The following is a 15,159-nucleotide window of genomic DNA, read 5'->3' as shown; positions in this document are numbered from 1 at the left end:
GAAAAACGAGCAAAGAGCAAACAAAGACGTTCACTAATCCATTGTCTGGCCGCTTGTCTACAGAAGGGTTGTGGGGACACTGGAGCACATCCAGGCTGTTCTCAAACAGTGCTGGTTGCAGCCAGTTACGAGGAGAAAAAGGTAGACAGCTGGACACCAAGGTCAGTTTGGTACTGATAAGCTCACGAAAACATTCCGGCGGCAGACTGCGAGTGAACGTCACAATGGACTGAGCCAGACGGCCAAGGCCGTCGACAGGGCGGTGATAACTAACAACACACGTCTGCTTTGAATCACGCTAGAATCTTGTTGATTGACGTAGTGTTTACAAATCTGAGGAATATTGATACGTTTGGATTGTGAATTATTTTATTTTAACACAGAAATACTGCTAAAATTGTATTTTGAATCTGCATTCCAGGAAATCGGTGATTGTGTCTCCAGAGGCAAGGAGAATAGGTAACAGGGAATACCTTTGACTTTATATCAGATAAATGAAGGGGGGGTTAGTGCATAGGTCAGATGTTTGGAGTGTTAGGGGTTTTTTCTTTTTTATTTAATGAAACATGAACAATGAAAGTTAGAGTAATCACAGCAGGCTGACCGCCAGAATTTTATTTTATTTTCGATTCGCGTAAACTCTGTCCTGTATTGATATCTATGATTGGTAATAATTTGCCACTACTCTGTATTCCTTTTCAATTTTAATTTCCATTCAAAGGAAAAAAAAAAAAAAAAGGGGGGATTATGTTGTGGCAAATCCTCAAAAGCATTTGCACTTGCATATATAGAAATAGATTTGCATACATGTCTACATTAACTTACAATACATTACTTGCTTGTGGGAAAAGGTCGGGGTGACCTCGGTTGAAGATACCGTTACCAGACGATTAGAGTTTACCTTGAAGATACCGTTGCCAGACGGCGTGCAAGGAACGGTCACGTACTCATACGGCGTACACGGGACTGGTCACGTACTCATACGTGATACAGGACCGCCTTTTGGGGTGTACTCAATCGAAGCCTAATCGTCACTACCAGCTTTAAATACATTGTCATGTTCCTAGCTCTGTGAGATCTTTATTGACGCATCAATAAAGTGACAATCTCCCTCCGTAACGAGACTGGCTCCTGTCTATTTCTTTTATCCACTTATGAGAAGACTTTCTCTCGATTATCGGACCTCCAATTTCTACAACATTACCCAGATGTGGAAAAAAAAAACCCAAAACAAAGCTGACTCAGTACTTTTGCATTTTCCCAGAAAGACATTCCACTCTCTTAGCGAAGAAGAGATTGAATATCATCACCATCTTTTACAGACTGTTAGTGTTGTGGATTAACTGTACGTCAGCAGCCTGTGGTGTGCAGACATCTGGCAGGATGTTATGAGATAATTGTTGATACGAGAAATCCCAAGTTGTTGACTAAGCGAGTCGATTCCGGAAAAAACACTTTGGAATCCGAGAAAAACATCACGTGATTTGTTGAACACAGTATAAATGGCAGCGTCTCTCGGACAGACTTCGGACGTGGCTTGTACGTTACTGAACGAATGCAATAAAGGACGTTCCCTTTCCGCCATATCTCGTCCCTGCGTATATTTTGGGGCGACGCCCAACGACGTCCTGATGTGAATAAACGGAGGCGAGACAAAGACTCGAAACCTTTATTGGCCGATTAAAGGGAAAACCGGATCTTAGGAAAAAGTTTCAGTGCGTTCCTCGTGGTCACCTGCATGACCTCCTCCAGGGAAACACCTTTGACTTGGGCGATGTACTCGGCCGCCAAAAGAATATTCTTGGGCTCGTTTCTCGTCTGCGTGGGAACAAAAATCTGGTTACAGTCTCCCCCTCAACTTCTTTTCAGAATTTTTCGCCGTAAAAACGTAACAAGTTACTGTCAAAACACAATAAATGGCGCACCCGGGCCTCTCACCATTTGCATGTACACAGCTAAATACCGTATTTTCTGCAGTAGAAGGTGCACCCCCAATGTAATAAATGGACTGCATTTATATAGACCTTTACAATGTACTTCACACTTACTCCTTCACACACTGATAGTACATTGTCAAGCGTTCGATACCAGGCTCCTTAGAGTAAAATGAGGAAGTGTCCTTGGGCAAGACACCAAACGCGCAATAGGAAGCTAGACGCCCTGCATGGCTGACGCCGCTATCCACTATCAATGTGTCAATGGATAAGTGTGAAGTACATCGTAAAGCGCTTTCTACAGTGGCTTGAAAACCGCTTTATAGGTCCCAAGGCGAACACTTTACAATGTAATTCACACTTACCTGTTCGCACACACTCCTGATTGGTGCCTACCTGCTTATTGAGGGGTTCAGTGTCTTGCCCAAGAACACTTCCACATTTATCTGGGAGGAGCCCGGGAATTGAACCTCCCACTTCTCTGTCCCAGGACGAGCACTCTACGTCCTGAGCTACTGCAATAAATAGTATTTGGCCACATATTTTTCATGCATAATCGGGAATTACTCTACATATTAATGCAATGATTGATCAGTTGCTCAGTGTTACTGACAAAAACTGCAATACATGCAACGGGAATCGAACCCGCGTAGCAGCAGCCTCTCGCTTGTACTTCACCACTAAACCACTAATGGTACTGATGACATTTAAAAAGGCATTCGATCTTATCTCATTATCTCACGGTGCCAGAAACACCGATTTGCATAGTGCATTCTAATAAGTTAAACAGTCTCTCTACGTCTTCATCTGAAAAGAGAAAAGAAAGCGCGAAGAGTAGGAAGAGGGAAAGAATAGAGAGAAGAGGGAAAAAGGAAGTTAGGGCAAAAGAGAGAGAAAGAAACAAAGTGCAACAAAGGAAGAGAAAAAGAGAGACACAGAGAGTGAAAGAGACAGAGACAGAGTGGGAGAAAAGGGGTGGAAAAGAAAGAGAGAAAGAGAAATAAATACAAGTAGAGTGTCTCTGTGAGAGGCACCTGGCTTTGGCAACCTCGAGTTGACCCATTTCAACCTGCCGCTTTTTTTTCTCTTGCGCTTCTCTGAGTCTTGTCTCACGGGCCGGATTCAATCCCTTAGCGGGCCTGTTTGACGCCTGTGCTTTAACCCATCAGAATGCACTATGCAAAACAGAGAAACTGAACTTTTGGGAGTCTATTGATCGATTTGATCCATCGTTGCTCTATCATTACTGTAACTAGAATGACTGTATTACAATGACTCTATGCATTTCCAAGGGTATCCACTGTATTCCTTCAAATTTCTGGAAGAATTCGGGGTTTTAAAAACGCCGTCTTGTTCGGAAAATCCAGAATGTACATACGAAACCTCCAAAGATCTCCTTTTTCAAAACGTCACCTGTTTTTCCGGCCCCAGTGCGGGCGAATCGGTTTCCAAGCACAGGCTCTCTAGGGGCAACTGTTTCACCAGTTTCTGCTTCTTGGCGGAAACACAAAAGTATTCATTATTTTAAAATTAAAAAAAAAAAAAAGAAGCTCTTGAAAATGCAATCATAACAAGTAGGTAGTCCATCTTTTTCAGGAGAATGACAAGAAGTCAACTGCAAAAACAACACTCAGGTAGTATTGTATGGTATAAAAAATACAATAATAAATACCCAAAACACTCACAGAACATTTATCGATACATGAACTCAGAGTACCCCAAAAAAGTAACGTCGCTTAGTTTTTACTTTTACCCAAATTGAAAAAAATACTCACGAGAAAATATTGAAAAAAGGGATCTGCTCCCCAACTGATTCATCCATATCACTAGGTGGCAGAAGACTACTTGTTTCCTTTTGACAAATGAATCATCTGCTCATGAGATGTACATTTAATAATTCATTTTGCCAGATGAAGCGATCGCACTGCAAAAAAAATATTAAAAATATATCGAATAAAGTAAAGATATTTGCTGATTTTAATCATTATTTTACTTCCAAAAAGTTCAAACGTGCTCGAGAAAATATTCATTTAGGGATCCTTTGTGCTCATTTGAAGTATTTTTGGTTCTTTTTTCTAGAAAATCCAAAGAAGAGGTCATAAAACTGAAAATGAACAGAAATCAAGAGCCATGATGATCACAAAATGCACTTTCAAATATCGATTTAAATTTTTAAAAAAACAACAGGAATTGAATTAGTATTTAGATTTTAAACATTTGTGTGCCGCGAGATTTTTGAATGAAAAAGGTTGGGAAACACTGCTTTAGAAAACCCTAAGTACTTTCTTTTTTCAAACCCATAAAATAAGATTGATTTGTTAAAATGAGCACAATTTCACGTTTTCACGTGTAATACTAACAACAGCACTGCCTGATCAATATATTTTCATTTAAATAGAAAGAATTTCATGATATACTGTCAGACATATATATACATCATTTTTTTGAAACTATTGATATTAAAAGTTGTCTCATTTTGCAGCTGCAACTCTGAAATAAAACTCCCAGCGGACTGGAAAGGAAAACGAGAGAAGGAGCAAAAAGCTGCAAAATAAATTAATAAGTAAATTTAAAAAATATTGCAAACATGAGGCGTAAAAAAGTCTACATTGCAAGCGTCTGTGAATAGATGAGGAAGGTTGTCCCCTTTTGCTCACGTTCTAATCTAAAACGTGATTAGTTTATCAAAAAGCACACAGAGAATACGTCCAAATGACGTCTGCGCACCAGCCAAAGAGCCAAACCTCCAAAATGGCCGTCTGAAAAAAAAAAAGCAAGAGTTTCTTATCGACTCGGCCTGCAAATCCGGACTTATTCCACCGGCTGGCCACTTGATTAAGTACAGGGCGTCCCTAATCAGGACATAAATCCGATATATCCATTTATTGATTTTGTGATTTACATTTTAGATGGTCATTGTGTACAAGAAAATGTGGGTCAAGTGAGGGGGCGGGGCCAACCGGCTGAGCTTTTCACCCATTGGTCGAACGGCGATGAACTATCGGTGCACTCGTGGATTGACCAATGGGTGAGAAGCTCAGCCGGTTTGACCCGCCCCCCCCCCGTTGGAATAACATTTTGTTGAACTGTATTTTGTAGTATTTCTGTAATATTCTTTGAAGTATTTCTGCAGTCGTGTTTTTGATGCATTTCCGTTCTCGTATTTTGTAGTATTTCTGTAATATTTTCTAGTATTTTGGTAGTATTTCGGCAGTAGTATTTCTACCTCATAAGCGGATAATTAGGATATAAAAAGAATAATACTTCAAATAAAAAAGAATGATGTGCTTTATGTATGTTATTACCTCATGAGCAGATAAATAGTATATACAAAGTATATAAAACTCTACTGCCACCTACTGATAAGGATGACTATTACAGTTCCTCGTCTGAAGAGTGCAAAAATACTAAATAATGGCCGGATTATTTGGAAAGATAAAATGGGGCAAATTCCAGCGGCACACTCGTGTGCCCCGGGACACTGCTTGAAAAACACTGATATAAAGGACAATATAGATGAGAAAATACACAGAAAATAGATGATGACTAAATTGAGGACAAAATAAGTGACAAATACACAAAAATAGACGACACAAAAGTTGACAAAATACACAACAAAATACACGAAATAGACGGTATAACAACTAAATAGAGAATAAATGACTAAATACAAAAAAGATACATAACAAGACACGAGATCAAATTGACAAAAAATATGACAAAAACATCGCCAAAATACATGACAAATACACAGACAATAGACAACAAGAGATGACAGAATTCAACAAAACACAGGATTGGATGAAAACAAAACAAAAAATGACAAAATAAAATACAAAATAGACGACAAAACACATAACAAAATAGACAATAAATGAACAACAAAATAGATGACTAATTAATGACAAAATGAATGACAAATAAACACAAAACTAGACGACACAAAAGTTGACAAAATACACAACAAAATACACGAAATAGACGATATAACAACTGAATAGACAATAAATGACTAATTCCCAAAAAAATACACAACAAAACGCAAGATCAAATTGACATAAAATGTGACAGGAACAAATACATCGCCAAAATACATGACAAATACACAGAAAATAGAGATGACAGAATTCAACAAAACACAAGATTAGTTTGAACACAAAGATGACAAATTAAATACAAAATAGACGACAAAACACAAAACAAAATAGATGATAAATGACTAAATATACAAAAATACACGACAAAATAGATGACAAATCGATGACAGAATAAATGACAAATACACACAAAAATAGATGACAAAATGCAAGACATAATACACAACAAAAAGCAAGAGAAAATAGAGGACAAAATCCTGCAAAAGACACAATAAACAAGACTAGATCAATGAGAAAAAGACATAAACAAATGAAAAGACACAAAATAGATGACAAAATGAATGACAAAATAAATAAACACTACAGACTAAAGGAGACGATAAATTGGACAACATAATACACAACAAAAAAGACAAAATCCTGCAAAAGACACAAAACAACAAGACCAGGGTGATAAAGAAAAAGACACTACAAAATAAATAAACAATACACAAATAGATAAACAAAATGAATGCCAAAATAAACCAACAATACGCACAAAAGTAGACGATAAAAATGACATAATACACAGTAAAAAAGAGAAAATGGAGGACAAAATCCCGCAAAAGACACATAAAACAATATTAGGTCAATGAGAAAAAGACATTACGAAATAAATAAAAAAAAAAGACAAGATAAGATGTCAAAACGAATGCCAAAATAAATGAACACTACAGACTAAAGGAGACGATAAAATGGACAACATGATACACAACAAAAAAGAGAAAATGGAGGACAAAATCCCGCAAAAGACACAAAACAACAAGACTAGGGTCATGAGAAAAAGACACTACAAAATAAACAATACACAAATAGATGACAAAATGAATGCCAAAAAAAGGAACAATACACGCAAAAGTTGATGATAAAATGGACGAGGTAATACACAAAACGAGAGAAAATGGAGGACAAAATCTCACAAAAGACACAAAATGAGGTCAATGAGAAAAAGACACGACGAAATAAATGGAAAAAAAAGACACAAAACAGACGTCAAAACGAATGCCAAAATAAACGAACGATACACACAAAAGTCGAAGAAAAAATGGACGACATAATACACAAAACAAGAGAAAATGGAGGACAAAATACAGTAAAAGACAGGACCAAAAACATGACAAAATGAACCCTAGGTAACACCAGAAATGGGTGGAAAGATAATTCCAGAATACGCAACGACTAATGAAATAAACACACAAAATAAAATGGCGGAAAGGAACGAATCTGGGAACGAATGGCATCGAATGTGCCACGCGTCAATGCACATCCTTGTCACGGATTCGCATCTATTCCTTTCTTTCTCCATCAATATTTACCTGCAGGCCGCGTACGACGGAGGGCGGGACGGAGAAGAAGAAGCCGGCCTCGGCCCCTTCCGTGGCCACCGAAGCTTTCCCATCAAAGGCGTGAAGGAGAACTTTCTCCGCTCCTGAGAAAAGGTCACAAAGCGCTCGGCTTTCATTCCGGTCCCCGTCATTTTTAGCCCCCGTGTAGGGGAGACCCCGGGGATACAGATTCACAATATTTATCCACGTCGTCCCGCAATTCCAAATCCACAGAGCGGATATTCAGAATATTTGTAGGACCCGTCAAGAAGCCCACGTCAACAGAAATGGCGTATTTCGGTGTTAAAGGGACAGTGTCAAATATTGAGTGCTTTTGAGAGCTTTCTGCAAAACAACAACCTCGATTTGAATACTAGGCAAAAATACTCCGACAAATGTTCCTTCTTATCAAAAAGAAAATTTCCCTTAGGGGTGCCAAACAGGCGGCCCGCGGGCCGGATCCGGCCCGTTTAAGGGATTGAATCCGGCCTGCGAGATAACACGCAGAGAAGTGCAAGAAAAAAACGAGCTGCTGCAGGATGAAATAGGTCTGCTTGATGTTGCCAAAGCCAGGTGCCTCTCACAAAGACGCTGTACTTGTAGTTCTCTCTCTCTTTATCTTTTCCTCCCTTTTTCTCTCATTCTCTGTCTCTCTCTCTTTCCTCCTTTTTTCTCTCACTCTCTGTCTCTCTTTTTCTCTTTCTTTGTCTATTGCTCTCCGTGTGTCTTTTCACCTTTTTTTGCTCTCACTTCCTTTTTTCATTTTCTCTCTCTTTTCTCTCTGTCTCTCTCTTGCTTTCCCCTTCTCACTTTGTCCCCTCCTCTCTTATTCTCAATCTCATTTCTCTCCTTCTCCCTTTCTCTCTTTCTATTTCTCTTTGGATTTCTTTCTTTCTCTCTCTTCCTTTCCCCCTCTCTCACGATTTCTCTTTTCATCTTTTTTGTTTCTCGCATCCTCTTTCTCTCTCTTTTCTCTCTCTTTCTTTGTCCCACCCTCTCTCTCTTTTTCTCTCCCTCTATCTTTCTTTCTCTTATCTACTAGTCCGGCCCCCCGACAGAATGTTTGTTCTATGGTGTGGCCCCCGACTCAAAATGAGCTTGACACCCGTGCTTTAGATTGTGGAATCCCTACCCAGAGGTCGTCGCCATGTTTGTCTGCCCCGTTTCTTGCTGTTCCCCTGGTTTACGTTCCCAATCGCATTTTACACACTGTGGCTTTAAAGTGGTCATCGTTATTCTCTCAGGTGGCAAAAGTGATGAATAATGATAATATACCGCAGCAACCAGCTCGATATTATCGTCGCAAGAATAGCATTACAGCGTTTTCCTCAAAATGATTTGGATGTATAAAATTCAAATGTATTAAATCCATAAGATGCTTTCTCGCTATTGGTCAACAATATCTAAAAAGTTGGTCTGCTGTGGGTTGGTGTCACGCCACCATGAAAATGCCGATAGGCTGAACTCCCTCCCATAATGCCTGTGAGGGAAATTACAGTTGGAAAGTGCCTTTGTATGATGTTATCCTCAAAAGTACCTTCACGAGGCAAAATATTATATCCGGGTGCTGTTTGTATTCTTGCAACAATTGTATCGGCCTGCTGACTATTGAAGGATTTCATATATTTTTGACTATAAAGGATTTTTTACGATCAAATACAAATGACATTCAATTACAAAAGATATTCACTGGCTGAGCTGTGGGGCCAGGTCATTGTAACCTAGTAGAGAACGATGTTTACAGAAAACAGCAGGAACGGGGACAAGGGCGGACGCCGGAGGAGAATCTGTGACGCGGGAAAGCAGACACTGTTTGGAGTAGTTGTTCTGATAAGCTCTGTTCTTTTGAGTTTCTTCAGACATCGTGGCGACGAGGTGGAGTCCACGTGGGGAATCACTGGCCCGCCCCATGGGAGGAGTCGGCACGCCCCGTGGGAGGAGCCGACACCCCAGCTTGTGAAAAGAACTTCAGAAGACGGAAGATCGATCGTGAGAGGGACAATCGAGAGGGAGGCTCGACGAAGACTGATTCGACAATAATTTGGCTAATTCGATGGAATTCACTTAGTTAAATACTTTTAAGAAAATAAATCTGCCCCCGTGTGGAAATGCCTGTCTCTTGTCAATAATTTTCCCTAAATTAAGAAACGAGCATGCATTGTCGGTTAATGGAGTCAGATAACTCATTCCAACAATTTGATAAACACTACATTTTTAATAGTTTCATTCCCAACAATAATCAACAAGATGGCCGTCGCTTTGGTCCTCCAAAGTGTAGTAAAGAGTTTGCCTCCCTTTTGGCTTAGCTATTATTCCTCAAAGGTTCACTCTCCTCTTTGCTTATTTATTCTACTCGCACGCCATCTAGCCACCGACATTATACACTGCATTTAAACATGCGAATTCTGTCTAAACCAATCAGATTCGGTTCCGGCGTTCACGTCATCTCGTTTGGACCAATCGGACGTGTTGTTTCGTGCTTGTGTTTTCCGACAAATGAGTCTCTAGTCGTAGGCGGAGCGGGATTCCTTTTTGTGCCCGTCTCGGAAGCGGACGGAAGCGCCGTCGAGAACCTCAATCTGTTCTCTTCTTTATCCTCATTTCATCTCCGATTTCAAGCTCGACAATGCTTTTCTCTCTCTTGTGCGATTCAGAATCTCGCCTGGTTTGGAAAGACTTTGCGTAAGGTTAAGGCGACTTCACTTTTCGTTACCGTATTTATTAACTTTGCCGAAGGGAGAAACGTGATAACCGTGGAAGTAAAGCTAGTGTTTATCAAACAATAAAAAGGAGGCACGCACGTCATTTATATCGCTAAGTTGCACGGACGTCACGGATCGAGGATCGAAACTATTATGAATTACAAATTTAAAAAAAAAGGAGATTAAAGCAAGGAAATCCAAGGGCAAGCCAATCCTTAAAAGTGGAATATCTAAATCAGGGGTGTCAAACTCATTTTAAGAATAAACATTCTGTCGGGGGCCGGACAAGTAGATTCAAGAGAAAGAAAAAGAGAGATAAAGAAACAAGAGAAAGAGGGAGGGAAAAGGAGAGAGGGCGGGACAAAGAAAGAAAAAGAGAGAGAGGGAGAGAGCGTGAGAAACAAAAGATAAAAAGTCGTGAGAGAGGGGGAAAAGAAAGCGAGAGGAAGAAAGAAATCCAAAGAGAAATAGAAAGACAGAAGGAGAGAAAAGAGACAAGAAAGTGCAAAGGGTAGGAAGAGAGAAAGAGAGAGAAAAGGAAAAAAGGAAGTTAGAGCAAAAGAAGTTAAAAAGACACAGAAGGAAGGGGAAAAGAGAGACACAGAGAGTGAAAGAGACAGAGAGTGGGAGAAAAGGGGTGGAAAAGAAAGAGAGAGAGAGATATAATACAAGTACAGTGTCTTTGTTGGAGGCACCTGGCTTTGGCAACATCAAGTGGACATATTTCAACCTGCAGCTTGTTTCTCTCTTGCTCTGAGTGTTGTCTCGCAGGCCGGATTCAATCCCTTAGCGGGCCTGATCTGGCACGCGGGCCGCCTGTTGGACACCTGTGATCTAAATCCATTTTTGTTCGTATTTGCATTCACCCGCTACTCCACTGTACCACGTGAAACTAAAGGTGATTAAAAGTCCTTTTTCCTCAGAAGAGATGGTTGTATCCTGGGGGTCTACTGTTTTCTTTTCTGCTTCAGCTTTTAAAATCATACAATCTTTTGTCGAGATTGAAAGAATTGAGTGTTTTTCTTTCCCCAAATGAATCTGTTAAGTGTTAACTTTGAACCTTTTCTCAAATGCCATTTCAAACTTTGCTCTGCTTCGGGGACAAACAAATTTGCTCTTTTCACAACACCGAGAGAAAAAATCTTCACCTTGCTCTCGAAGGAGCCGGATGGTGGGTCGCCCTGCCGAGCGAGAATGGACGTTCCTTCCCCAAAACACATTCAAAGACTCCATCAAAGAGAATTTTCTTCACACTTTTGGGACATTGCGACTTACAGAGGGAGGTCCAGTTCTTTCGCCAGACGCACCTGCCGGATCAGAACCTGCCTTTGGTTCTCTTTGTCCGACTCGCTTTTCACGTACCTGGGAGTGAAATCCAAACCCACCTGAAATGACACCAAAATAACTCTTTGCTTATTTAGGAATCGCCATCTTGAATTTTTGTTGCTTCGGACCCCAACTTATCCCCTAAAACAGGGGTGTCAAACTCATTTAAGCTCGGGGCCACACGATAGAACAAACATTCTCTCGGAGGCCGGACTAGTAGATTAGAGATTTAAAAAAAAAGAGAAACAAATAAGAGAAAGATAGAGAGAGAAAGGTAAAGAGGGTGGGACAAAAAAAGAGAGAAAGAGAGACAGAGAGAGAGAGCGAGAGAAACAAGAGATAAAAACAGAAATAGTGAGAGAGTGGGAAAGAAAGAGAAAGAATGAAATCCAAAGAGAAATAGAAAGACAGAAAAAGAGGAGAGAAGAGAGAAGGGGGGAACGAGAGAAAGGGGAAAGACAGAAGGGGAAAGCAAGAGAGAGAGAGAAAGAGAGTAAAGGAAAAAATGAAAAGAGAGCAAAAGAAGGTAAAATGACATAGAAAGAGACAAAAAGGAACAAAGAAAGAAAAAGAGACAGAGAAAGAGAGCGAGAGAGTGAGAGAAAAATGAAGGGAGAGAGAGAGAGAGAGAGAAAAAGAGGAGAGAAGAGAGAAGGGGATAAAGAGAGAAAGGGGAAAGACAGAAGGGGAAAGCAAGAGAGAAAAGGGGGTGAAGGAAAAAATGAAGAGAGAACAAATGAAGGTAAAAAGACATAGAAAGAGACAAAAAGGAACAAAGAAAGCGAAAAAGAGACGGAGAAAGTGAAAGAGAGAGAGCGAGAGAAAGAGAGATTTGAGAGAGAGAAATACAAGTGCAGCATTTGTGAGAGGCACCTGACTTTGGCAACATCAAGTGGACCTATTTCAACCTACAGCTCTCTTTCTCTTGCGCTTCTCTGAGCGTTGTCTCGCGGGTCGGATCCAATCCCCTAGCGGGCCTGATCCGGCCCGCGGGCAGCCTGTTTGACACCTGTCGAGTCAAGTCATTTGGGACCCGAAAGAGCCGGTTCTCTTTAGCGAGCCGAGCCGAAGACGCCGGTTCTCGAAAAACTCTACTGACTTCACTCCACTTCGTTCTACTTGGACCTTGACTTCCAAATAGCGCATTTAGAACACAGCGTCAGGGGAACCCGTGGATTTTGATCTTCATGCACTGTAACTTTGACTTCATTGGCTTCTTAATGAGCAATTTGGAGCCCTGATTTTTGTGAGCCGGCTCGATTTTCTTGTGCGCGGAAAAGCTCTGGGCATATACGCAGCTTAGAGGGAACATTGCTTGTGAAAATACGGTATTCAGGTAATATTATTCAAAAGTGTAATAGTCTGGTGCAGTCCTTTGAGACTGCTTTACAAATAAACATGACACGACTTGACCGGACTCATGTCATTCGAGTGCTAAAAACGGCAAATACCTCTCCAATGGCCACAAGACGCTCCTTATATTTCTCAATAAGAGGAAGAGCCGCATCCAAGTCCTGTGAACGAGACAAAAACATCTTAAAACAAAAGTGAGATTTCCGTTGAAGGATTTTATACATTTGACTCTAAAGGATACTATAAAATGAACTACAAAGCAAGTACATGTACTCAGTTTGACGCAGTAGAGAGATTCACCGACTGTTTTTCTTCAAGGTATATTAGAAGGTTAGGCTGTCTGGAATGCATCAGACGTATTTTGATGACAGAATTCCTGTGAATGCTGACGGGAGAAGGCCAGACGCACAAGGACAAACATCGCGACGCCCTTCGGCGAGGCGGTGGTGAAACCCAGGGGAGCAAATTGGAAAAGGGTGGGATGTTTTTTGAAATGTATAAATGATAATGGAAAAATCGGGGCGGGAGAGTCGTCTCCGGAAGGCACACTCGCATCTGCTGTTCTGATTAACGACGCCCGTGTGCGGAATGGAAGGCCGTTTGATTATTTCTTATTCTCTCTCAGAAAAGGAGCAGGCGCGATCGTCGGCTCGATTTAGAAATCCGACATGGTCTGCGTTTGTCTCAGATACAGTAGATACCTGCATGCAAACACTTCGGTGCTGGTCTGAGGAGACTTCTTGGACGGGGTGGACTCCCAGGCAGGGGAACACAAAGCCTGAAAATCTGGAAAGGGGAAAAAAAAGAAGCCCGGATAATCATATATACAACACGGGTGTCAAACAGGCGGCCCGAGGGATCATTTAATCCAGCCTGTGAGAGAACGCTCAGTGAAGCGCAGAGCACAAGAGAAAAATGAGCTGCTGGTTGAAATATGTCACTTGATGTGCCAAAGCCAGGCGCCTCTCAAACACTCTACCTGTATTTCTCTCTCTCTCTCTTCCTCCCTTTTTCTCTCACTTTCTCTCGCTCTCTTTCACTCACTCTGTCTCTCTTTTTCTTTCTTTGTTCCTCTGTCTCTTTCTGTGTCTTTTTACCTTCTTTTGCTCTCTCTTCCTTTTTTCTGTCTTTTTTCTCTCTCTCTCTTGTGCCCCTTCCTCTTTCTATTTCTGTTTGGATTTCTTTTTCTATTTCCCCCTCTCTTACCATTTCTCTTTTTATCTGTCTTGTTTCTAACATTCTCTCTCTCTCTCTCTCTCTCTCTTTCTTTGTTCCACCAGCTCTCCTTTTCTCTCCCTTTTTTCATCTTATTTCTTGCTCTCCTTTGAATTCTTTCTTTCTCTTTCCCTGCTTTCTTCCTTTGCGTGCTTTCTTTCTTTCTGTCCATCTCTCCATTTCATTCTCCCTTCCTCACGAGTCCGGCCCCCGAGAGAATGTTTGTTCTAGCTTGTGGCCCCCGAGTTCAAGTTTGACAGCCCTGAGATCCCAACTAGTTCTGACGTTACCTCTGCGACAAGTCAATGATCTTTTGGAATTCGCCGGCATGTTCGGCCACTGCTAACAACGCTAAGACTCCGGCCTGGTAGAAAACAAAGACACAAATCGATAAAGAAAGAAAATGGAAATGAAAAATGAGAGTCCACGAGAGCGTCTCGTCGTTTGCAAGCAGCCGTTGGAAAAGCGAAGAACTCACCCGTTTGGAGTCCTCAATAACTCTCTCTATGTCCTTCAAGATAAATGCAGAATTTTAATGTGTGTAAATAATAAGAAATAAGAGAAAAAATGTTGCAAATACCTGTTCAAAATCTCGTGCAGAGATGTGACAATGACAGTCGAGGAAACCGCGCATGGTGCATCAAAACATCCGGGTTGCTGGCGAAAGTGCGCATGCGCAACGCGGATTCCATTCCGCGTTGCGCATGCGCATCGCGGATTCCATTCCGCCTGGAAAACTCACAATGTCCTTCTTTTTAATCATTTAAAGTGGATTTCAAATGTTTTAAAAGATATTTATTTTTAAAATAAATAAACAGTTTAACATTTTATTTGATAGTGTCCAAAATGCAAGCAGATCAGACCCACTAAGGGGGCTTGTTCGTCTCGCGAGAAAACGCTAGGAGAAGCACAGGAGAAAAAGAGCTGCAGGTTTAGATATGTCCACTTCATGTTGTCAAAGCTAGGTGCCACTTGCAAAGACACTGTAGCTGTATACATTTCTCTCCCTCTCTCTCTCTCTCTCTGTGTCTCTGTCTCTCTCTCTCTCCAGTTTCTTTCTTTGTATTTATCGTTTTATCCCTCTCACTTTTTCTCTCTCTTTCCCTTCCTGCTTCTCTCATTTTCAGTCTCTTTCTCTCTCTACATATATGTATCTTTTTCTTTCTTT

General features: G+C 40.9%; 1 protein-coding gene across 4 annotated transcripts; it reads right to left on the bottom strand.

Moving 5' to 3' along the window:
* Positions 1 to 1,655: 1,655 nt before the first annotated feature.
* On the bottom strand, positions 1,656 to 14,696 carry tatdn3l (TatD DNase domain containing 3, like). 4 transcript variants are annotated; one of them, XM_088354816.1, is made up of 10 exons: positions 14,572 to 14,696; positions 14,470 to 14,502; positions 14,282 to 14,355; positions 13,478 to 13,562; positions 12,875 to 12,937; positions 11,373 to 11,482; positions 11,246 to 11,301; positions 7,387 to 7,499; positions 3,348 to 3,428; positions 1,656 to 1,818 (listed from the first exon to the last, which is right to left on the bottom strand). In XM_088354816.1, exons 1-10 carry the CDS (start codon positions 14,623 to 14,625, stop codon positions 1,681 to 1,683), a joined length of 807 nt encoding a protein of 268 aa, XP_088210942.1. In that variant the 5' UTR covers positions 14,626 to 14,696; the 3' UTR covers positions 1,656 to 1,680. The 4 variants fall into 4 exon arrangements, with proteins under 4 accessions (XP_088210942.1, XP_088210939.1, XP_088210943.1 ...); XM_088354813.1 differs by having other exon boundaries at positions 14,282 to 14,358; positions 14,572 to 14,695; XM_088354817.1 differs by having other exon boundaries at positions 3,348 to 3,425; positions 14,572 to 14,695.
* Positions 14,697 to 15,159: the final 463 nt, after the last annotated feature.

This window comes from Urocampus carinirostris, chromosome 15 (genome assembly GCF_059441175.1).
Source record: "Urocampus carinirostris isolate Australia breed hairy pipefish chromosome 15, RoL_Ucar_1.0, whole genome shotgun sequence".
NCBI classification, from domain to species: Eukaryota; Metazoa; Chordata; class Actinopteri; order Syngnathiformes; family Syngnathidae; genus Urocampus; species Urocampus carinirostris.
Note: the sequence above shows the minus strand (reverse complement) of the source record. Positions and strands in the feature narration are given on the sequence as shown.